Source organism: Puma concolor, chromosome B1, assembly GCF_028749965.1.
Source record: "Puma concolor isolate L17-30 chromosome B1, mPumCon1.1.hap2, whole genome shotgun sequence".
In the NCBI taxonomy this organism is placed as follows: Eukaryota; Metazoa; Chordata; class Mammalia; order Carnivora; family Felidae; genus Puma; species Puma concolor.
In genome coordinates this window covers 27280364-27305553 of record NC_141670.1, presented here as the reverse complement: position 1 = coordinate 27305553, position 25190 = coordinate 27280364, and the positions used below count along the sequence as shown (strand labels likewise).

General features: G+C 38.0%; 1 protein-coding gene across 2 annotated transcripts in view; it reads right to left on the bottom strand.

Moving 5' to 3' along the window:
- TNKS (tankyrase) overlaps positions 1-25190 on the bottom strand; it is a 216956-nt gene that overhangs the window by 138267 nt on the left and 53499 nt on the right. For both annotated transcript variants that reach the window (XM_086703351.1, XM_025932924.2), the window contains exon 3: positions 15007-15102. In XM_086703351.1, the coding sequence (XP_086559477.1) occupies positions 15007-15102 (96 nt within the window). The remainder of the gene's footprint in view (positions 1-15006; positions 15103-25190) is intronic.

The window sequence follows — 25190 nt, the reverse complement described above, 5'->3', positions numbered from 1 at the left end:
GTCATGATCTCCTGGTTTGTGGATTCGAGCCCCTTTTCAGGCTCTGTGCTGACAGCTCAGAGCCTGGAGCCTGCTTTGGATTCTGTCTCCCTCTCTCCCTGCCCCTCCCCCATTCATGCTCTGTCTCTCTCCATCTCTCAAAAATGAATAACCATTAAACAAAAGTTTTTTTAAAAGAATGAAATTAACCAGTTAAAATTTTAAAAAGTTAACTGGCTGCTATACAGACAATGGTCTAAAGGAACATTGACAGGAGGGTGTCAGGGGTGGTCTAAACCAGCACTCATCAAAGGAGCTAGCCAGCAAAAGATCAGGAGCTTGCATCAGAAGGCAAATCATTGCAACGTGTTTTCATCAAAGAAGTCTTGCTATTAAAAAGGGTGGGGGGGGGGGCACCTGGGTGGCTCAGTTGGTTGAGTGTCCAACTTTGGCTCTGGTTATGATCTCACCATTCTTGAGTTCTAATCCTGCATTGGGCTCGCTGCTGTCAGCACAGAGCCTGCTTCAGATCCTCTGTCCCCACTGTCTCTCTCTGCCCCTTCCTGGCTCATGCTCTCTCTGTCTCTCAAAAATAAATATTTGAAAATTAAAAAAAGTTGGCTAAACTAACTAGTTGATTTATATTCTGGTGCCACTCCCTTATCTCATCACAAGCCAGACACAAACAGCTCATCCGAACCAGCCTATAGATCACACTTTTCTTAGCCCTGGTCCAAATTAGAATTTTGATGGCGGTAGGAAAGACTGAGAGAAATAAATCTGGAATCAATTTTGGAAGTGAAACCAATAGAATTCGGTGATGAACTGAATACAAGGTATGAGGACAAGAGAAGAATCAAGTCTGGCCTGAAGTAGATTTTGATGCCATTTCTTAAGAATCTGAAAGAATGGGGTTCAAGCTTGATGGACTTGGCAATGGCATCAGATAGGGAGATAAGGAATTCTGTGCTGGCCATGGTAAGTTTGAGATGTCTACAATGAAGTTGGAAGTGTCAAGTAGGATATGTCAGCACTACAGTCATGAATTGGTGGGATACAGGGTTTGAGAGGCCATATAGATACTATTTATTTAAAGTGAATGGACTAGAGGAGGTCACCTACAAAGTCAGAAAGGAAACGAGAATCCTAAAACTACTTCTGGGCCATTCCAGTATTTAGATGTGGACCAAAGGAGAAAGAATCAGTGAAATGGGGGTGGGAGGGCAGAGCAAGAGGGTACGGTAACCTAGAAGCCATCGGAAGACTGTTTCAAAACAGGTAGTTGTTCGAAATTATGTTGAATGCTGCTAAGAGGCCGCACAGGGAAGTGACCACTAGATATACAAAACAGAATTTAGTGATAAACTTGGGAGAAAAAAGAAAATATTTTATCACAATGGTTAGGGGCAAAAATTAGACCAGGTGAGTTTAGTTCAGAATAAGAAGAAAGTAAAGAGCAACCATGGGTAACTTCCTGTGCTCCAGGGGGAGGCACAAAAATGGGGTCCTCAAGAGTGATGTAGGGATCAAGAGGAAAATTTTTGTTTTTATTGTATTTTTTAAAGATGGGAGCTACTAGAATCCATGTGTACACAAATGGTTATAAGCCAACAGGGAGAGCAAAACTGCAGAAGGTCCTGGAGCAGGTGAGACGGGATGAAATCCAGAGCCAAAGTAGAAGATAGAAGCAGGATGCTTCTCTCACCATAACAGAAGGCAGAGTAGGCGAGTACAGATGTAGCTAGGCTGGCGGAAATGGCCACAGCAACAAGTTCCTGTTTGATGGGATCTATTTTTTCAATGAAATATGGAAAATAAATTAGCTGAGAAAAAGAAATAGAGGATAGGTGCTAAAGATTCAAGGAGAGAAAGGGCTGAAACAAGAATAAAAGCCGACGTGAGATTTATGGTTATGATACTAAAGTGAAATCAAACAACTCTCTCTCCAGGTTTGTTTTTTTGTTTGTTTGTTTGGAGTTTTCCAACTCTCTCTTCTTTTCCAGCCCCATTCATTTCTCAAGTGGAGGAATAAAATAGGCAGATAGCCGGGCTTAATAAATACTACAGTATTGCCAAGGGAGTACACTGGCTAGAGAGCTGGTGAATAGTTAACAGTGTTCGTGAGCAGGGGAAGACAATGGTGGGCAATAAAATCTAAGCTGGATAATAAGATGGTAAAGACAAAGGGGGTAATATATTGAAAAAAAAAAGGTAGAGTCTATTGATTAGAGGGCCTGATGAAATTCAAGAATGCACAAAATAATAGAGTTGGAGAGAGAGAAGGACAAAAGCCTTAAGTCCCGGTACAAAATGAAGATTTTGGATGTACGACAGTTATTACAAGACAAGATGAAGAGTCTGACCACAGTATGAGCAGCTAAGGTAGGATGGAAAAGTCGGTACACATAAGCAGTCAGGAAACTGAAATGGCAGGGTGTTAAGTGGTCACCCATGTGGAAGATGAAATAACATGATGATGTTAGTGAAATAATACTTCAATTTCTCTAAATAACATGACCCGAAAAAGTAAGTGAAACAACTGTTATTTAGGGATTTCGAGGCCATAAAAGGGCTGGCATATGACTGTTTGCCTTTTTTTGTCACTTATTCCAGTAATACCTGTTAATATAATTGTTTTCTTTTATCCTTGGGAAAAGGCTGAAAATGATTAGAAACACACACACACACACGACATTTTTGAGGACAAAAATCGACAAGCATAAAATAGCGTACAATCTTCTCTGTTTTTAGAGGTTAGTTTCCAAGGAACTTTGGGACCCAACCTACTGTAAGGACATAGTATCTTAATTCCCACTAGAACCCTTTGCTTTTCAGCCAAATCTGCTTCAAAGTAGCCTAAAAAGGAACGCACCAAGATATTCTTTTTTTTTTTTTCTAATGTTTTATTTATTTGTGAGAGAGACAGAGTGTGAGCAGGGGAGGGGCAGAGAGAGAGAGAGACACACACACAGAATCTGAAACAGGCTCCAGGCTCTGAGCTGTCAGCACAGAGCCTGACGTGGGGCTCGAACTCACAAACAGTGATTATGACCTGAACTGAAGTCGGACGCTTAACCTACTGAGCCACCCAGGTGCCCCACCAAGATATTCTAAATACAAAAAAAATGATCTAGAATCAATTTATTATCCAATTATGTAGAACAAAATGTAGATATGCCAGAATACAGTAGTGTTACAGGTAAGTTGTGTTTATGCCTTTCTGATGCCCTTGTGATTAATGGCTCATCATATAATTACAACAAACAGAAATCGATTAATTTTAAAGAAAAGATCATCATCTGCCATTCTCACTTCTATTTACAGAAGAAGAAACAGAAACAAAATTACTTACCCAAAGGCCACAAAACTTTAATAAGGGGCAGACAACCGGCATCTCTTGTTCCCAAATATAAAGCGCTTTCTAAGCATATTATTTTGGCTCCCAAATATCTGAATAATGAGCTAGCCCATTTATCCTAAATAAATTTAAAAGTTAAATACACACACACACACACACTCTGTAGTTCTATCAAATCCATTCTTTTCACATCTCTTGAACTCATCCCTTTCTCTTCATTCCAGTCGAGTAATCCCTGCCCTCACCATCATCACCTCAAGCCTCAATTATTCTTTTCTCCAAAGCAGTTTCCTTACTTATCTTTCCCTATATTAATACACCTAATGCGTGTATGTCTAATTCATATTCTTGAACTAGAACACTCTCCAAGCAAATCCCCTGCTTAGAAACTAAAAAGAGCTCCATGGAGAACAAATCTAAGACTTTTACTGGGTCTCATCTTTCCTCCAAACTTAGACTTGAGGCCTCCTGATAGGCAACATTTCCTGTTATACCAAATAGAACACACTCTTCCCCCTTTTCTTCATTGATCCAAATTAGAGGTGTGAAGACCTGGGGATGGGGACGGGGCAGGGCAGTGTCAACAAATTTTAGACGAAAAGAATCCTCCCCTACCCTCCTAATCATACTGATGCATAGCTCTGGCTCATCTGGTCTTAATAATATACTGCTAAAGCAAATTCCTAAGCTGTGAAAAGGCTTCATTGGTGCTCCCGACCTTAACTATATATTGTTATTTATGGCTTTCTCCTGTATTTGTTCAAACACTCTCTGAATCAATTTCTACTTCCTTCCAGTACACTCTATATAAACCTACAAGTTTATTTTCTGGTAGGTAGAGTGAAGTTTTTGATCAATCTTTCTTCCATCTACACCTTTGGAAACTCAAAAGACTCATTACATATTCTTAATGTCTCACCCTAACATACTTCCCTCATAAGCATGTAAGGTTCATAAGGACAAAATTTTGATGATTTTGTTCATCACTTATTCCCATCCTACAGAATGACAAATCCCCTCTGCTTCCGATCCTGTTTGTTCTATTACTGTGGTTGTTCAGTCTAGGAAATTTTATACTTTCAGAGGTACAAAGACCACCACTAAGGAGTCATTGTTGTCTATGAGTAAAATACTGTTTTGTTTTGTTACGTTTCCACGTCTCCTTGATGATATCCAAGATGTATTATGTTTTTAACTATAAATTTACCATTTTATATTTAGGAATACTGACCTCCAATTTTCCCAGGTATCATGGATCAGTTAAAATCACAGATAATTTCTAAACATCTCAGAGTCAACACATTTTTATGACTCTCATCAAAAGTATTAGCAAAGAACAAATGATTCAGACTTCCCTTCCCCTCCCTTTACTAAAGAACCAGTAGATAACCTAAAGTTCTCAAACTAGAGCTTGTACCAAAATCACCTGATGGGCTTATGGTCAAACACAGACTGCTGGGCCCCACCCCCCAAATTTCTCATTCAGTAATTCTAGGATGAAGCCTGAAGATATGCACTTCTAACAAGTTCCAAGTGATGTCAATGTAGTTGATCTAAGGATAACTAACTAATCTAACCTAAAGAATAAAATAAAGAACAATGCAAATGATCGGACAAGCCCCAGAAGAGCTGAGCTGGTAATATTTAAAGTCAAAGCAATAAACATGCTCATTATTAATAAAATACAATTTAGTGTTTTCCTTGTATCAAGTGTTTTCAAATAAATTTATTCCATACACAACCCCAGAGGTAGGTATCATCACCTCCACTCTCTCAATGAGAAAATGTAGGAAACTGAGGCTTAGAAAGGCAAAGTAACTTCCCCAAGTTTACAACTAGTAAGTGGCAGAATTAGGAACTAATGCAGATATTCTCGATTCCAAAATTCGTGTAACTGGGCTGTAGAGCTGCTGCTGCAGTCTTACATTGTAGCCACAAACCTGCTGCTAGTGACACCTCTCCCTCTGTCTGGCATAAAAACGGTTGAAAAGAGCACGGTGCCTCTATGGTCATCAACAAGCCTCCCGCTCCAAGGCTCCCCTAACCTGCTCCCTAAGCAAATGGGTACACACATCTATTTAGCCTCTGCCTAGCAGCCAGCACAAGTCCCTCACTGACATCTGCTCAAACAGCATGTTGGAGGGTATTGAACGCAGGCAGGTGGAAGGACAGTTCTGCTTGGAAAATACCAGGCATAACAGCAGGTATCTGTCCAAAGAAGGTTTTTGTTCTAGGTCAACTTATATCTTTTGCATCATACCCTGCTCCGGTTTCCCCAGCCTTATGAATGAGTAATATAAGACAGGGACACTGACACCCTGTGTAGCAAAGCTGGGGCACAGTAGGAAAAGACGGTACTCTGTAGAAATTCCGACAGGAAATTCACTAACACTAAGCTGGTTACTTTAATTATGGAACCTTGTTGATCCCAAATAATTACCAAATATTCCCTTTATTCCACCACTCAGTGACACCTTGTTTTGTTCAATAATAAAAACTTCACGCCACAGGTCTAGTGACTTTTTAAAGTTTCAAAATGTAATTCCTCTGGATGAGACAAACTAGGAAAACACTGGCTGCTGGCCTCCTCCCACCTTAGGGCTGTGCCAGAGTCAATGAAATTAGTGAACAGCACAGAAAGAAGATCCCAAAAGAGGAGGCTATAAGCTTTTCTACCAGTTACCAACTGAAAAGTAGCAGGCTACTGATACTTTTTCTTACAGTCACAATTATTTCAATTATAAAACTAAAATCATAACTGTGCTTTTTATTCAGTTAAAAAAGCAAAAGCATTCATTAAGTAATGGTATTCTTTGCAATATTATGTGAACAGTACTGAGAGTCCACTACTACCCCTCATAACACAAAGCTATTTAAATCTAGGTTTTTGATCTGTGGGTAGATTTAGAAAAATAGATATCCAACAAAAATCCCTACTGTTTATGCAGCTTCACTGTCTGCATACATCCTCAGAGTAAGGACTCTGAGTAATGACTCATTCCATATAGTAATGACTAATTAAAAAGACTTTCGACACTTCTCTTTCTATGAAAATGGAGATGTGTGCTTTTCCTTATTCTTGCTAAATACACCTAAAAAACCTGGACCTTATATGTAAGATAAACAGATGAAGACTCCCAAAGGTGGACAGAAAAGGCAGCCTGGTTAGGGATCTCAATTCCCAAGGAACGGCATGTTGGTGAGTTTTCAAGTTCTTTTTGCTCCATACACACAGACTTAAAAGCTGAAGAAGCTGGCAATCTAGAAATGCCAATGGATGCAGACAAGAGAAAGCCTGCTCCCTCTAGACAAAGGAGCAGTAAAGGGACAGCCTAGCAAGACAGAAAACCTTTAGACAATCACCAGCCTATTCCAGCCAAATATGACAAAAAAAACAGAAACAAAAACAAAGCTCAAAACGAAAACAAAAACAAAAAAGAGAAGAATTATAGTTCCACCCACACTCATGAAGCAAAGACCTAGTGATGAGCCTAGATTTACAACCTCACTGGGAGCCAGGACTTTCATATCTGCTAGGTGATAATTAGCCCCTCCTCACCACAATGTTAGTGGAGACCACGAGTGCCACACACTTGCACTACAATCCAATGGTAATGAGGCTGCCCTCTCCCACCTCTTGCCCTGTGCTATCCGTGGAAGTTCTGTGAAGAAAATCAGCAAGGATACAGAAAAACTCAACACCATCAACTAACAGGACCTAACAAACGTTTATAGAATACTCCATCCAATAAAAGCCGAAACACATTCTTACCCTGTGCCCATGGAACATACCAAAATAGGCCACATCCTGGGATATAAAACAAAAACTTTAAAAAGAAAAAAAAAAAAAGAAAGAAAGAAAGAAAGAAAGAAAGAAAGAAAGAAAGAAAAAATAAGGAGTATTGCCCAACCACAATGGAATCAAACTCTAGTTTCTAAAGTAATATTAGCGAGGTAACAGAAAAGTCTCCAAATATTTAGCATATAAACAACATACTTCTAAATAATCAATGGGTTACCAGTTATCAAAAATGAAACAGGAAAGAACATTACAGATCCTGCAAACACCAAAAGCCCAATGAGAGAAGACTATAAACGATTCTACACACAAAAATTTGACAACTTAGGTGACATTGAGCAATTCCTTGAAAGACATAAACTACTGAAATTTACACAAGGAGAAATATATAACCTGGTTAGCTCTGTATCTATTAAAGAAACTGAATCAATAATAATCTTCCAAACAAGAAAGCCCTAGGCCCAAGTGGTTTCACTGGTGAATTCGACCAAAAGAAATAATCTCTTCCAGAAAATAAAAGGACTCAACATTTCCTAAAGAATACTTCATAACTCATTCTATGAAGCCAGCATTACCCCAATACCAAAACAGATAAACATATTATAAACAGGAAAACTACAGAATAACATCTAAGATGGAAATGTTCTGCATCTGACTATATCAATGTCAATATCCTGATTATGATACCATACTACAGTTTTTGTAAGAGGTTACCCCTAGGGGAAAATAACACACTAGGTACAGGGGGCCTCTGTATTACTTCTTAATGATTGCATGAAAATATACAATTATGTCAAAATAAAAGTGTCATAAAAACTTCAAAAAAAAAAAAAATAGAGCTATTAACCCTTACAATACCAAAGCATTAATGCATTCTAATGTCACGTGCTATTTTAAGAAAGTAAATGTTAATAGCAATTACTTTATTGTAAGAAATTTTAAAAGAACCATTTAAAATAGCTGTAATTTGGGGCACCTGGATGGCTCAGTCGGTTGAGCATCTGACTCTTGGTTTTGGCTCAGGTCATGATCTCATGGTTCGTGAGTTTGAGCCCCACATCGTGCTCAGCACTGCTGGTGTGGAGCCTGCTTGGGATTCTCTCTCTCTCCCTCTCTCTCTGCCCCTCCCTTGCTCTCTCTCTCTCAAAAATAAAAAGTAAATAAATAAATAAACTTAAAAAAAATAAAAGTAGCCATAAATTGGTTGTAGTTGAAGCTGTAATCCAAAATGCAATGAAGATGCTGTGTGAAAGTTACAGTTACACACCAGTTACAGTTACAGTTCACTGGGGAAAATGACAGGTGCTCTCAAGGTATACACTAACAAGTTATTATGCTTCACAAAGATGTCATTTTTGGTGCATTGAAAGATCATGCTGGTTTTAATGATGTAGGCTTGCTAGGTTTAATTACATCCAAAGGTAGATGGGAAGAGTTTGAAATACTGGAAGGCTGGGTTATCTAAACAGAAACGTAGTTTCTATTCCCTCTTACTCCTAAACATACATAACTGCCTGTAACTCATGAAAGGCTTACATTACATACATTATTTGAGGTGCCTCTTATTTATGAACAGCTCAAACATTTTGAAATTACATTGTCCCTTATACTTTCAAAATATTGTGTTTTTTTAATGTGTCCACTGAATGTTATTCAAACCTACTGGCTAGATAGCAAAGACTTAAAAATAGCATTTATAAAGTTAGATTAATAACTTAAATTACCCAATTAATTCATTTTATAACAATATGATGATGAGTCTTGCAGGTAATATCAATCAGGTGAATTTTCTTTTTTGAAAGCACTAATCTTTAAGAAAGCAGAGAAACATGTTAATACCTTGGATTTAAGCCCTGAATTCATGAGTTAGTCCAATTTTTCAAATATGTTTATACCACATCCTTCTAAATGAACAAGTAGGTAAAAAAATCTGATTCTGCGTAAGAGCACTGATTCTTCAGAAGCCAAACTGTTTGAGTTCAAATCCCAGTAATTTCCCTTTATATCTGTGTGAACTCATAAATGCGACCTGACCATTCTGATATCTGTAAAGATGGGTACAATTGTATCTGTTTCCCAGTGTTCAATGCCCTTAGAATAGTGCTTGGCTGACAGAAGCACTCAGGAGTTGTCTATCATCATCATCATCATCATCATCATCATCATCATCATCATTATAACTAGATTCAGTAAGGTTTTGACTTGTTTATTTAAGATGCAATATTTTAAAATTTAAATCAATATGACCTATGTCAGCTAAGGGCTTTTTAGAAAGGTACTAGCTCTATAATCCTCTCCTAAATTATTTTCATATATTTAAAGTTTCAAAAAAAGGTGTTTCAATCACTTTTAGTAACAAAATCTTACACTTTCCTACTCATGTCCAAAATTATAGACAGATCAAAGCATTAATAAAATTTTCTTAAGAATTATGTGGTTAAGGGATTAACATTTTCAACATATCTTTAAAAGGAGTGTTCACACTGATTTATTTCAGCAATAACCCATTTTAACTTTCTTACTCTTACACTAAAGGGAATTTTTTTTAAAGACCAGGAATTCATCTTAACATAACAATAATTTTCCCTAATAAAAATGAGGCAGATAAACATACGGCTATTCTTTAAAAGTAAGCTATTTCCTCTTATGGTTTCTTTTCGGGGGGGGGGGGGGGGGCGGCATATACTATTAGGCTTCTTATTAACTGATAAAAATAATTCCTAAAGTTCAAAGTAAGGGTCTAGGAAATCAGTCCTCAATCACGTAGGTTATTAAAAAGGTATTACACCTGATACGCAATATGCCACCTCGTAGTATTAGTGTGCAAAACAGCACAGTAATGGAGCCATGCCAAAACACAACAACAACAACAACAACAACAACAAAAGACCAAAACAACAGAAAACCACAAAAAAACAGTAAAAATTAGGCCCTGGTTTCACATCTAGAAGTTTGATGTGACAGCTGCAGGCACTCTGATCTTTCCAGAACTGGCATGTTCTCGATCAAAGGAGCTACCCGAGAAATCTGCTGATGAAAGGGTCAGTACACACGTCACCCGTCACACCAATTTAAAAATTATTTTAAATGTACTCTTAAAAGAGTATGTACATGACTATAAGCAATCCAAAACCATTTTTGGGAAGTACAAAATTTAATAAGACTATTACAATATGGCACGAGATATCAAGTAATTAATGGTTAACGAGTATTTGTAGGACGTGGAAGATATGCTGCCCTCAGTCACCAGTAATCAGACGCTTGAAGTATTTGTTTATTTAATCATTTCATGTATTTATGTTAAGTCCTGCGCACAACGAAGTGAGCAAGACACACAACAGTCCAGATCCTTGTAGAGCTTTCGTTGTATTGGGGCAAATAAACAAGAAAAAAAATGCCATTTCAGATATCAATAAATCCTTGAAGAAAATAAAGAAAGCTAACGGGACTGAGGACAAAAAGACATCTCTGAGGAGTAAGCACTTAAGTGGAGATTTGACTTGAACCACGTGAAGTTCTGGGGCAGTGTTCCAGGTTCAGTAACTAGCATGTGTTAGTCCAGACACAGACAAGGCCTTCGTCTGTCTGTTGGAGATCAGCAAGTATCCAGCTGTGGTTGAAGCAAAGAGATCAAGGCAGAACACAGTGGAAGACAAATGAGAGATAAGCAAGGCAGGGGCCCATCGTGGTATGCTATGGCCAAAGAGTTTGGGCTTTAGTTAAGGGTAATAAGAATATATTAAGGGATTTTCTAATCATAGGGCTGATCTATGCTTTAGAAAGACCACTCCAGCTACAGTGAAAACTGAGTGAAAAATTAGTGGAGGCAGTGACTCGTTACAAGGTCACTGCCGTCACAAACAAAAGAAAGACGGTCAAGGCGTGTACTAAGGCTGAAGCGGTGAAGCTGGTAGGACATGGCTGGGTTGGAGATTTGAAAGTACTGTAGACCTGAGTTACTGACAGTGTGGATGCAAAGTATGAGAAAAAGAAAGGAATCTTAAATTTTGGCTTGAGCAAACCTATCTGGGTAGGGTCCAGTTCCCTAAAGTCCTCACCAATCATCCTGAAGAAGATTTTGGTTTCTTCTAAAAAGCAGTAGGGAGCAATGGAGTAGAAAAAAAAAGAAGTAGGACTCCAGATATATTTTGTTGAGGAACACGCCACACTCAGCAAGCACACGCCAGACCCCTCAACGTTGCCTCTAGCCTGGGCCAAGGCTGAGTCCTTCTGGAAAGACTGGGAGCCAGCCCATCAATCACCAATTGGGATTTCCTCAGAAGTGAAATGAATCCAAGTTAAAGCTTATGCTTGAGACACCTTGGTGCAAACGCACCCTTCTTCTCTACTTCCTTACCTCTGCTAGAAAACCGCTGGGACCAATTAACTGGGCATCCTTGTGGCCATCTAAACTCATCTTTGGTTCTGCCAATGATAAACAATCCTTTGGTTGGGTATCCTTTCCCAAACTCTCAGCTTCAATCTGCTGTTATAGCTTCTCCTGACTCAACTTCCCACTGTGCCCTACAAAACCTCCTTTACAGGATTAGCAAACACCCCTACATCCTTGCCCTCTGTAAGGAACATTTCCTGTGTCAACCAACTTTAATTTAAATGTGGCTCTCCCCATATAACACCACATGCAGTGCAGACCCTTAAGAGGGAAGCTCCTCGTTCTCCAAATCCCCACATACTTCAGTCAGGAATGGAGAGAGAGAACATGTTTGTGGATGCTAAGGCTGAACATGATAAAGAAGCACATTTCCAATGGAATTGATAAAATGACTCTACATTTACAAGTAAGAATAAAGAATGAAAACAACCTACCTAAACGGGGGATTTAGCTCAAAAATTAAATATATCCATAGAAGGATATTATAAAGTCATTATAAATTCATGTTGCAGAAGAAAACTTAATGCATTCTGGGAGTATCCATGTAATTCCATTTTTTAAAAAAGTACTATTAAGCAGCATGCAATGTATAAGATTGATTTGATTAAAGAGAAAGAAGAGTGTGGGATATGTGTGCTCAGAAAAAGGTTACAAATAAAATAGACCAAAATGGTCTCTCTAGGTAGTAGAATTAAGAATGATTTTTTCTTTCTTGTACTTTTTCTACTTTCCTTAATTTCCACAAGGAATGTATTTCTTTTAACTGGGGGGGGGGGGGGGGGGGGAGGGAGGGGAAGAAAAGGCCAAAGTAAAGGCACACCCACACTCCTCTTGAATAAAATTTACATAGGCCGTTTTAGGCTTTTTATATGCTTATTTCCTGAAAATAAAAACAAACAACCACCTCCAAGATCTTAGGTTAACTGCCCAGAACTTCAGAGTGGCTAACAAAAACCAACACCACCACCACCAACAAAAAAACCCCTCAAGATTTCTTCTTTGGGTATCATTCACTTAGCGCTATAGGAGTTTGATGAGTCTCTCCAATTAATTATTCTAAAGGTATGCTGTTGTTTTCTATGGCTTCATAAAAATCCATGCATTCTTTATGCAGACGAGGATATTAGTCATTTCTTCAATGTAGAATATTTAAAATATTCTATAAAAAGAGATATTCACTTTGCTAACTTCTTTAAGGAATATACATAGACATCTGTATACAGTTTTGCCTAATGCATAGGTAGTAACATAAAAGATGTTAGAAAACCGTCTTCAGCAACTAAATTCCCAAAGAGGAAAAATACCAAGAACAGGAAGTTTACTCTTAAGCTAAGTACCAGTACTAAAGCCCCACCTGGCATAAAAACAAAGAATGACACATCACCCAAAATAATCCCTAATAACTCTAAATTAAGGCATTCCTTTCAAAAGATTCTTTTTATCAGTGCTTTCTTGTTTTAACTTAGCTTTGGAAATACTATTGCCTCTATAATTCCATTCAAAAGGACTGCTTGGAAGGAAACCTGTATGGGTAGAAAAACATTTTGGAATCCATTTCCCTAAAGTGTTAATTCACTAAGATTATATAACATGAACGTGTAAATATCACTAGCTTATATTTTCCACAAAATTAACTACCACCACTAGAATGTTTACCTTTTAAACCTAAAAAGTGGTACATCATTTCCAGAAGGGTAACTATTCATGAAAAGAACAATTAATGAATTCAGTATTAGGACCAAGGAGAATTAGTATCTCCCTATCTAAGCAAAGTACAGCCCAAGAGGGTTTTCAAATCAAGCTTAACAGATACGGCATCTGTCTTCCAGGAATCTAGTCTCCATGAGTTATTATGCCAAAGCTCTTCTGCAAACAAACAGCAGCCAGTATCATCCCCCCAGAAATTCATTTCAAGTTAGGACATAGCTTCGTGCTGTTAATAATTTGTATTTCAACTTTGTCTTTGGAAAAACTTGGAAGTGGATTTAAAAACACGGTTGCATTAAATGAATCTCACAGATGGACAAGAAAGGCGTTGAGGGTTGAAGAGAAGGAAAGGTCAGAAGGAGGACACTCAGCCACAGAGACAGTCTTGGTCCGCGTTTGGAACACACCTCGATTCCCACAGACGCTGTTTCTCTTCCGGTCACAGCCCACTCCAAGGCTGCTACTACTACGGCCCTAGTGCTTTGTGAAAAGAGGGGATGGAAGGAGGCCTGAGGCTGTATCTTTTCATTGCATTAGTTAAAATTATATAATTATACTTAAAGTTCCTCTTATCTACACTAGTTTAAAATAGCTTTATTTCTCTAGTATATGTTATCTTGATTCGGCAACCAAATGACTTCACCAATTCGAATCACTTAATTAATGGTGAAAAGTCTTATCACTCGGATTGAGCAGAGATTTATCTCAATTTTAGCAATAGTGAGAAGTTGTGTATGTGGAGTAATTGAGCAAAATTCCACACATTTTCAAAGCTTCTACGTATAAACATTTTCCATGCACCTCAGGCTCTATTAAAAATGCGCAGCATGTACTCTAAACTTAAAAGTGAACATAAGATTTATTTTCTTCAAACACGGGCAAATTTAAAAGGAAGGTAAAAGTCTTTTACTTTCACACAACCTAAAACAATACTGTTAGCACTGCAGTGACAAAGAGGCTCCAAATTACAAAGGTCAGTTAAGTAAAAGAAGGCAAAGGCAGCAGAACTCAGATGCTAAGAATAAAAACAAAAATAGATCCAATGCAGTATTCTGAGAACGAAGATCAATGAGAACAGCTGCTCCGTATCCTCTCACTTATAGCATTATTTTCTATATTGTTATGAGACAGCCTTTCTATGCCAGCATCTCCTCTTTGCTGGCTCTTGACATTTGCCTTAATAAAACCAATATGTAAGCCCCAAATGTTCATTATCTGAAAGAAAAAGGCAATACATTGCCTCATCTACAAAGTACTTAGCTATCACGGGCAAAGTGAGAAGACAGGATAAAAATATAAACAGAACGGCAAGGAAGGAGCAGCATCATATTTTATTTAACTATTGATCTGAGTAATAAGGCAGCAGGTTGTCTTTCCAATCAAAACTACTTTTATAAGTAATACAAATGCCCTTGCTTGCTCAGTGGTGAAGGTCTTCAAAAGAAATCAACAGAGAAGAGGAGGTTCAGGGAAATTATGCTCGAATCCATAAAAAAGGACTAATACATGAGTGAATACTTTATGCTATCATTTAATGCTGTAATTCTCAGAAATTCCAAGCAGAATAAACAATCCTACTGCTTATGCTTATGACAGCATAGAAATTAATGAGACAGTTAATATAGCAAATCAATAATAAAGTAGAGATAATGGCACGCATATTTGTTGAGCTTAACCAGCAGGAAAATAAAATTCAGCGCAGAAAGGTTTTATGTAAAGTCAAGCTAGGGGTCCCGTAGATAAAACAACGTGGTAGCTCTGTTTCCTTACCTGTGAGGACAGCTTTCGCTGAAGAGTCGGCCAGGTCCAGGGCTGATTTCCCATCAGTGTTCCGAATGTTTGGATCTGCTCCGTGCTGCAGCAGCACTGTGCAGGGAAAGCAGAAACAGTATCTTACCTCAGGGATACAGAGATTATTTACTGGTAAGTGTCGCCTCGGCATGGTGTAGGCATAAACATACATTGCACGGTTTTTTCTCTTTCAAGAAAAAAAAAGAAGAAAGAAAGACACAGAAAGGTGGGAAAAAAGCACTGCAGCAGAGGATCCTCTCTAGAGTAAAGCAAAGTTGGCAACTTGTGGTACAGTATTATCACATGACTTAGCATCATAAACATGAAACTAGAAAAATCTTGCGAGAAGCCAGTTTTGGTTTGCCTCCTTCAGGCAGCGGAATGGGAAGCTGTGTGCTCACTCCCTCACACTGGGAAATACGCTAACCGGGAACCTCCCTATCTTTACTACCACTGTGGCTGCTTGTTGCTGCTGCTTTACTGCTGAATTTCCTAACGCTTCCTCTCCTCAGAAGAGTTGTAATACCGTGCAAGCCTTTTAGTGGCTCGCTGCTTGCACAGGAAACTCACCAGAACATGCTGGCTTGCTTCCAGGAAGTTTAACGGACATAGGAATGCATGCAACCCTGCTCCCCTGCAGTCAGGCTGCAAAAAAGAACTGCCCTCTGCAATAATTCTTTCCATAAAAAATGTTTAGAAGCAGAATATCACTATGATACATGCCGAGGAATGAATGCTGCACATGCTGTATTAGGTAGAAAGTGGCTACGGAGAATTCTTAGACATGGAGGCTCCCAAAGGAGAGAAGTACTGTTTGAGTCAAATCCAGATGTAATGATTTATTAATCCAAAACACTTCCCAGCCATACCTGGTATGTGAGCACATGGGCGTGGAGGGATGGCGGGTGTTGCTGTAATACCACCCAACGGACGGTTAGGCTACTAAATACAATAACAACTAGTCCAAACAAGCAGGGTTCAATTACAAGTTCTTCTAACAGTTCAAATAGTTAAGATTTTGTGTCCTGCTGAGAACAGTAGTTGTTACCATTTACCACTATACTACAACATAAATTTAAAACAAAGCAGAAATGTCATATTTAAATACGTGGTTAAAGAGATGTTATATAATGTCTAAAAACGTCGGAGCCACTGCTGTTGGTGAGTCCCGAATTTTCATTCATTGGCACTTCCAAGCTAAAGTCCATACATTCCTTGGGAATACATGGAAGGCAATCCTCCTGTATTACTAAGTAATAGGTCTTGCTGTTTATAAAGCTCTTCCCCCTCCTTTAATCCATAAGCCATCTAGTCAATGGCTTCGCTATAAAGTACAAAGGAATAGCCTTATCTGGAATTAGGACGCAGCTGCCAGAACAGTGTTCATCAGCACCTCTTGCATTAAATCTTGGCCACTCTCAGATGTGGGATAGTAAAAACTAGCCAGGGCTGAAAAGATGGGAGCGAGATTTTGCCAGGACTTTCCATATTATTTCATCTCTGAATGAAAGCAAGCATAATTATTTTCCAGATGTTTACACACTGACTCAAGAGTAAACAGAATAAAAGAGCAAGTACCACAATCTCAAACCGTGGTTACTCTTTCATCACGATGAATAAGCTTTCATGGCAACAGTTTTGTTTTTGTTTTTGTTTTTTTTAATTCCAAGAAGAAATCCCAACATGAAGGTTTGGCTTATAAAGGGTCTTTATCATGAAGCAGACTCATGTATCAAATGTAAAGCTGACAGCTATGGCTCTATCTTTATTTAGTAGCTGAGTGATCACATGCAAAGGGTAGGAAAACAAAGAAGTAACAGCCCCATGAAAAGCAGAGTTTTTTTACTGCATACTTTGAGAACTTCAGACCTGCTTTAAATAAGTAAAGCAGTATGTTCATTTAACAAGGCTTGACAATTATATGATGGGAGCTTTTATTTTGCAGTTTATGAGGTAGAGGAAAAACCTGAAAGCCTTATTGTTTCTCCCAAAGTCACCTAAAATCTCGATCTTTTTTGTTGTAACTAGTACTTTACCTATTATATTTCTGCTATTTTATAATAGAAATCTGCCATTAAGTTTGGCTGCAGTTTTGCTTTATTTTAGGTGACTTTTAAAGAAGCAATCTTGTTACTAAAAATATCTGTTTTCTAAAGATTCTGAGTCCTATGTATTTCTTTCATTAGACCTGAACGCACAGAAACAGTGCAAACTAAAGTAGCAACAGGGAAGAAGTTGAATTTTCTGAAGCAGATGGTGACAACAAAATCTACATTAGAAAATATTCAATCATTTTTAATTAACTGGAGAGCAGTTAACTAAAAACCAAAACTCAGTAGAATTAAGAGTTTTGGGGGGCATATGGGTGGCTCAGTCGGTTAAGTGTCTGACTTTGGCTCAGGTCACAATCTCCTGGTTTGTGGATTCGAGCCCATTATCAGGCTCTGTGCGGACAGCTCACAGCCTGGAGCCTGCTTTGGATTCTGTGCCTCCGTCTCTCTCTGCTCCTCCCCTGCTTGTGCTCTCTCTCTCTCTCTCAAAAATAAATAAACATAAAAATTTAAAAAAAAGAGAGATTTAGGGGCAATAAAGGCATCTATAACTAGAAGTAAGCTAACAATTCTCTAACTTGTGTAAAAGGGCAGTGCTGGGAAGTTTACAGAACCGTGGCAGGCAAAGCACTAAGCACGGGGCCTGTGCTACACAGCAGCTAACGACAATATTTAAAGCACGTTTGTAAATGGAGACCTTGTTTGTGCTCTCAACTCTACCACTAACTACTAATTCAATGCTCTGTCCTAGAGCCAGCTCTTTAAATCTTTATTTTTTCTGCAAAGGGTCTGATGGTAAATATATCAGGCTCTGTAGACCATATGGTCTCTGTCTCAACTACTCATCCCTGCCTCAACCTCATCCTTACAGGGGAAAAGTAGCTCCAGACAATACTTAAAAGAATGTGTGTGGCTGTGCTTCAATAAAATCTTAGTTAAGGACGGTGAAATATTAATTTTATATAGTTTTCATGTGTCACAAAGTACTAGTACTGTGATTTTTTTAAAAATCACTGAAAAATGTAAAAGCAATTCTTAGCTTACATACAAAACGCAAGGGGTGAGCTGTATTTGGCCCGTATATGACAGTCTGCCAACGCCTACCTTGACGGTGATATACCAAATATGGTCTATGGACTATTCTAGTCCCAGAACTCTTTGTAATCCATCTACATTGAAATAAGCACAGAAATTAAGAGGAAGCATCTAGAATTGTGTATGTTATTTTAAAATTATTTACTGGTATTTCATTTTTATTGTACTTTACAAAATTATTGGCCTGCCATACCCTGGGGAGGAAGAAAAACCTAGTTCTCTACCTCATATGGTTTGAGAATCAAAAAAATTCTCTGGGCCAGACTTCCCAAGTCTATAAAGTGGAGGAGCTGGACTAGGCAGATGATGTCTAGATGTCTAAGGTAGAAACTCAATTAAAAAGAAAAAAAAAGTTATTTCGAGTAGAACCTTTTCCTTCCCACCCTCTAAATCAAAATTAAAAAAAAAAAAAAAGGTTTTCATTCACCCTAACACTTTAGCTAACAAAAACAAAACTCAAAGTAGAACCCATAATCAATGGAAGTTGTGGGGTACATACTAAAGCGTCCCAACCGACTCCCAAGCAATTCCTCCGATTGAAATTCTGTTTCACACTATTCTCTATGGGAGTTGTTTCTCTGTTTTCCAACGCCAGACGAACAGCACATACATCAGGCAAAGGTAAAACAATGGCTTTCAAGAATAACAGTCTACACTTGAACTGGTGACATGTGGAATTCTCAATTCTGCTTCAAATTTTGCATTCAAACTTCTGAGCTACCGAATAGTTACAAAATGTGACTTGCAATGCATACTACAATTAGACATTCCTCTCTCTCTACCCCTCCTCTGCACTTGCACACATTCGCTCACATGCTCTCTCTCTCTCTCTCTCTCTCTCTCAAAATAAATAAGTAGTGGGGCACGTGGGCGGCTCAGTCTGTTAAGTGTCGGACTTTGGCTCAGGTCATGATCTCAGGGTTTGTGAGTTCAAGCCCCACATTGGGCTCTGTGTTGACAGCTTGGAGCCTGCTTAGGGTTCTGTGTCTCCCTGTTTGACCCTCCCCCACTTGCGCCCGCGCGCTCGCTCTCTCTCTCTCTCTCTCTCTCTCAAAGTTCAACATCAAAATAAATAAACTTAAAAAAAAAGAAATTCATCTTGTAACATCAACATACACTGACAACACACTCATATAAAACAGTCTCCTTCAAAAGTAGCACAACGTCTGAAGCAAAGTTCCCAAAATATACAAACAATATAGAAAGTGAGGTTTGAAAGAAAAACAAGGAAACTAAAATCTGAGTAACGATTCAGTACATAAATTCAAGACTACTGTGGCCATTCAAAAATCTCCTTGTACTATCTTTAACCAATTAGGTCATCATCAAATCTTGAATCCCAAATGACTTGTCTATATCCAATTGTTCGACTGATGCATTTCTTTTTTTTTTTTTTTTTTAATTTTTTTTTTTCAACGTTTATTTATTTTTGGGACAGAGAGAGACAGAGCATGAACGGGGGAGGGGCAGAGAGAGAGGGAGGCACAGAATCGGAAACAGGCTCCAGGCTCTGAGCCATCAGCCCAGAGCCTGACGCGGGGCTCGAACTCACGGACCGCGAGATCGTGACCTGGCTGAAGTCGGACGCTTAACCGACTGCGCCACCCAGGCGCCCCTCGACTGATGCATTTCAAATCCATTTATGTCCTTCTGAGTTTAGGAGGATGTAGAAAATATAGCAGCTGGCATAACAACAGATAGTTAAAACCAAGGTAGGATTACAATATTCAAACTGTCATTCTCAAAAGAGCTTATGCCAAGAAGGACATGTGATTTTCCTATTTCTGGTGCAAGCATTCAGCTATCGTGAGCCAGATTCAAAAGCACGCCTTTACCTTGTGACCAATACCGTAGAAATTGAAACTGTTTCATTTCTCAAAACTATTGAATTTAAGCATGCCTATCATTTTAATTCTTCCGAATAAAAAGAAAGTATTTTTACATGTATGCAAAGCCTCATCCTATCAAATTCCTAGAAAAATACCAAGTGCTAGTATGGTAGATTGTATTTAATTATAGGTATTAGTAACTTATTTAAGAAGATAAAAGAAATAAAAACAATACAAATATCCAAGCTAAAAACATAGCAAGACTTTTAGGTAAGTTGTCAAAAAGTGTTTAATATAGTTTTCACTATAAAATGTAGAAATCCTCTATTAAAATATTATAAATTCTTTGTTATGTGAATTTTAGAGCTACATTAAAGGTCTAAAACTGTTCCTCACAATGAACACTCAATTTTATTTATTTGTTTATTTAATTTTGAGAGAGAGAGAGAGAGAGAGAGAGAGGGAGAGAGAGAACAAGTTGGACAGGAGCAGAGAGAAGAGGAGGGAGAGAATCCCAAGCTCAGTGTGGAGCCTGATGTGGGGCTCAACGTCATGAACCACAAGATCATGACCTGAGCTGAAATCAAGATCACGACCTAACCAACTGAGCCACCCAGGCCCCTGAATACTCAATTTTAAAAGCAGTTATGTTTATGTTAAAATGTATTTCACAGTCATCTTATCTTTATGAGTATAGAGATAGTCATCTGACTGAGCTTCCAAAATTCAATCACAGAAAGGAATACATTTATTAGATTTTTTTAGCAAATAAAACCTAATCTTAGAGCAAATATCAAGTGGCCAAATTTTAACTAGCTACAATCTTCAATATATAGGACTCTCACCAACACACATGGCTTTTAAAAGACAGATTACTTTTTCTTTTTTTTTTTTTAATGTGTATTTATTTATTTTGAGAGAGACAGAGCATGTGCAGGGGAGGTGGGGCAGAGAGAAAGGATGAGAGAGAATCCCAAGCAGGCTTTGTCAAGACCCTGAGATCATGACCTGAGCCGAAATGAAGAGTCGGACACTCAACAGACAGAGCCACCCAAGCACCCCAACAAATTATTTTTTCTAAGTGATATACATGGCATATCCTGAGGTTAATACCTATTCAGATTGCCTTTTTCCACAGGAACATGTACAATATTATAATTGTATTATAAGATGTAATGGCATGGTATTATAAATCCTGTATATATTTATATATTGTACACATTTTTTGAAAAGCCATTTATCTTTTCATTCAGGATACACTTTACTTACTATGGCATAAAGGTAAACTACCGTATTTTATTTTAAAAAATCATCAAGAGTTGATTTATCACTAACAGTAGACATGAAAATTCAAGTAACCAGTGTTATCCTACATAGTAGTATGGCTTACTGAATCTGAAATAGAATTTAGTATATGTGCTGCCGAAGTGAGCACTGAGTTAGAATTTGAATGACAATTTTCTCTTTTCAATACTGGCTGACCATTTATTTGGACCAATCCTTAAGCTGTGAATAATGAACAGAACTAGATTTAAAACAAAAACATAACTTCATCTAAGAGCTAATGACAAAGAATTACTAGCCCAAAACTAAGGCACATATGGGAATCCAGAGGACAAACATATATGGAAACTGCCTTTGTTCCGAAAGCACTTACTAATCCAGAAAAATATAAGTTGCCCTTTCAATGTCTCATAGGACACGGGGAACAGCAATCATTTCTGCCCCCCACCCCCGACAAAGTAAGGATTCTAATAAAGACTGTCCCCATACAAAAAGGGCTATATCCTCAGGATGAGGATAAAGTGACCTGAACTCACCCTAGCACAGAATCATCCCTCTGGTTGGAAACTTTGGGTGTCCAAACTATGTGAAGCCTTGAGTTTAATTTGAAGGTGGTCCCAGACTGGCAGTAATGTCAGGACATCTGGCAAACATATATGCCCATCCTCTCAGGGGATGGTACTTTCATCAAAGGGCAAAAAGTTAGTCCTTACAGATAAATTTAGAGTAAAAGGCCCACCACATAGCCAAGATAACCAAGTACAGAGGTAATCCAAAATGCAGAAGCAAAATGAATATCAATAAACAACACACACAAAAAAACCCACAAAAACTTTAGATATCAGAAAGAACTACCAGATACGTTATAAAAAGAACTATGCTACTTAATAAACAAGCAAAGACTGAAAACCAAAAAGAACTATGTTCATTGTGTTTAATGTAATAAAAGACAACCTGAAATATCTAAGTTAGATGAAACTATAAAAAGTGATAGAGCAAAGTTGAAAAGAACCAAAAAGAATCTTTGAAGGCAGTGATCAATGGTGGTGCTAAACTGTGACCTTTGAAAGAAAGGAAACTCAAAAGATGGGTACCGTGATCACTCGACTCTGTCTGTGACAATTTGGCAACCACCTGCCTACAACTAGAATCAGAGCAGAACAAGGTGGTCACTCTGAGCTGAGAAGACAGAGATCTGAATTCGGAGAACATGAACTGGTTGGAATCTGCAGGATGGAAAACTGGAGAGGAGGGACGAGGCAGCGAGCAGGGCCCAAATGTCTGTGTAGGGGTCCCTTGTGATAACAAGGCTGTGGGCTGGCCTCGTATCGTTTGTATAAGGTAAGACCACCCGAGGCTTGACAGGTAGTAGCTACTGTTGGGTTGAGCACATCACACAGTCAGTGGAGGTCAAAAAGTGCAAGGGGTGGGCAGTAGTGCTGAGAGAAACTGAAATTCTGGCCTTAAGAAAGTACGGAGATACTAAAAACACCTCCTCAACACAGTGCAGAGCTGAGAAAACAAAAGGCCATCTGAGTTATGAATACGCACCACACCCTAGAGCAGAGACTTGGGGTCTACAAAGTCACTAACTTCCCTGTTTGATTATTATTAACATCTGCACTGATGGTACAAAAGCAACGAATAAAATTGCTGGTAACTTAGCACAAACCAAGGCAGTGGCCCCAAACTATACTAGGGATCCCTGCATTCTTCACTGCCTTGAAAGAAAAAATAAATAAATAAAGTGATTTCATTTTAGAATGTCCTTAACGACAGTAAAAATTATTAATTGTATTAAATCTTTACCCACAGATACACATCTTAATGTTCTCTGTGAAGAACTGGAACATGCATAAAGACTTCTACTATCTCAGTTAAAGGACTCATGTGATTACTGTCGTCGCAAGCTGAACTAGCCACTTTTTGTCATGATGCACCATTTTTAATGAAAAGAAGAACAAATACTATGGTCATTCAGACTTGGTATCTGGCAGGCATTGTTAAAATGCCAATGATGGAAAATTTAAGTTTTCATGCAAAAATTAGAATTTTGCAAATTTTTTTTCTCTGCCTACATAAATTTGAACGTAGACTTTTCTGCTGACATTGGTATAACAAAAGTAGTTTTTTGGTATAGATTTAAAATGTGTCAACATCTTGGAATTTCCAACTCAGTGAGTTAATATTTTCAAAATGACCAATGGAAACCTACAAAATCGTATTTGAGTACAGAACCCTTCAAAGTGAAACACAGATCAATAGACTGTGATGTTACAGAATATAGAAAGTTTTCTGTTATGGTTTGTTTCCATATGGCAATTGCCTATTTAGAGGCTACCACTTGTCAAGTTTGGATTGGGATATCAAAGAAGAATACTCACAATTATTCGAAAATGTTATTATATACATTTCCCTCTTCCAACTATAAATCTGAATTTTCTTCATCAGAACATATTGCACACAAAAGCAGACATGAGGATCCCGTTCTCTTTGATTAAGCCAGATAATAAAGACTGTATGCATTAATGCCAATATTTTTACTAATTTTTGGTTTTGGAAAACATAGTTACTTTTCATAACAACATTATTTCTCTCAATATATAGTGAATTTAGTATTTGCTAAATAAATGAGTACCTTTATGAAGATTGTAGTTTTGATTTCTAATGTTATATATGACCCAAATAAACAAAAGCTCTTCAGAATAGAAAAAAAATGCCAAAATACTTGGAAATTGCTCTAGAATAAGCCCTAGACTCGACACACCCTAATAAATTCTAAAACCAACCCTCAACAAGATCTGCAGGAGACAGTATGAACATTGAGTCCCACTATGATAAAGATTTTAGGAAGCACCTTGGGCTTTCCACAGAAATGCACTTATTTAATAAAGCATAAATCCAAACATCCAGAAGTTCAGGGTGATTTGCCAGCAACCAAAGTCTCTGCTAAAACAAGCATAAAAATTTTTCAGAGGAAGATAAATAAAAATAATATTGTAGTTCCTATAGTATCTACTATTGAATAAAAAATTATTAAACATATAAAGAAAAAGGAAAATGTGATCCACAGTCAAGAACAAAAAAAGCAGTCAAAAGAAATCATGTCCAAGATGGCCCAGATGTTGGACTTAGCAGACAAAGACTTTAAAGCAATTATTATAAATGAGTTCAAAGAATTAAAGGAAAATATGATCTGAAAAAGTAGAGAGAGATACTCAGAACCACGTTGGAAAGTTGAAGAAATCATGCTACCCAATTTCAAGATTTATTAGAAAGATATAGTAATTAAGACAGTGAATTATTGGGATAAAAACCGATATTCAGATTAACAGAAAAGAAAACAGACCAACACAAGTATAGCTAATTGATTTTTCTATAAAGAAGGCAAGGATGGGCGCCTGGGTGGCTCAGTCAGTTAAGCCTCTGACTCCTGATCTCAGCTCAGGTCATGATCTCCTGGTTTGTGAGATGGAGCCCCCATTGGGCTCTGGGCTGACAACACAATTCTGTTTGGGATTCTTTCTCTCTCTCTCTCTCTCTCTCTCTCTCTCTCTCTCTCGCTCTGCCCCACCCCCACTCGCACACTCAGGGGCACTCGCGCTCTCTCTCTCAAAATAAATAAATAAACTTAAAAAAAATACAGGCAGCAAGGTAACACGATTATGGAAAAAAATATTTTGAATAAAATACGTTGGAACAACAGTTACCTACACAGACAAGAAAAAGAAAACGCACAAAGTCTGACTCTTACCTCACACTTAGAAACAAATTAACTCCAAATGAGCCATAAATTCAAAAATAAAAGTTAAAACAATAAAACCTGTAGAACAAGACATGGAAGAAAATCTTCATGGCCTTGAGAGAGAAAAGATTTCTTAAGATAAAAACGGCCTACCCATAA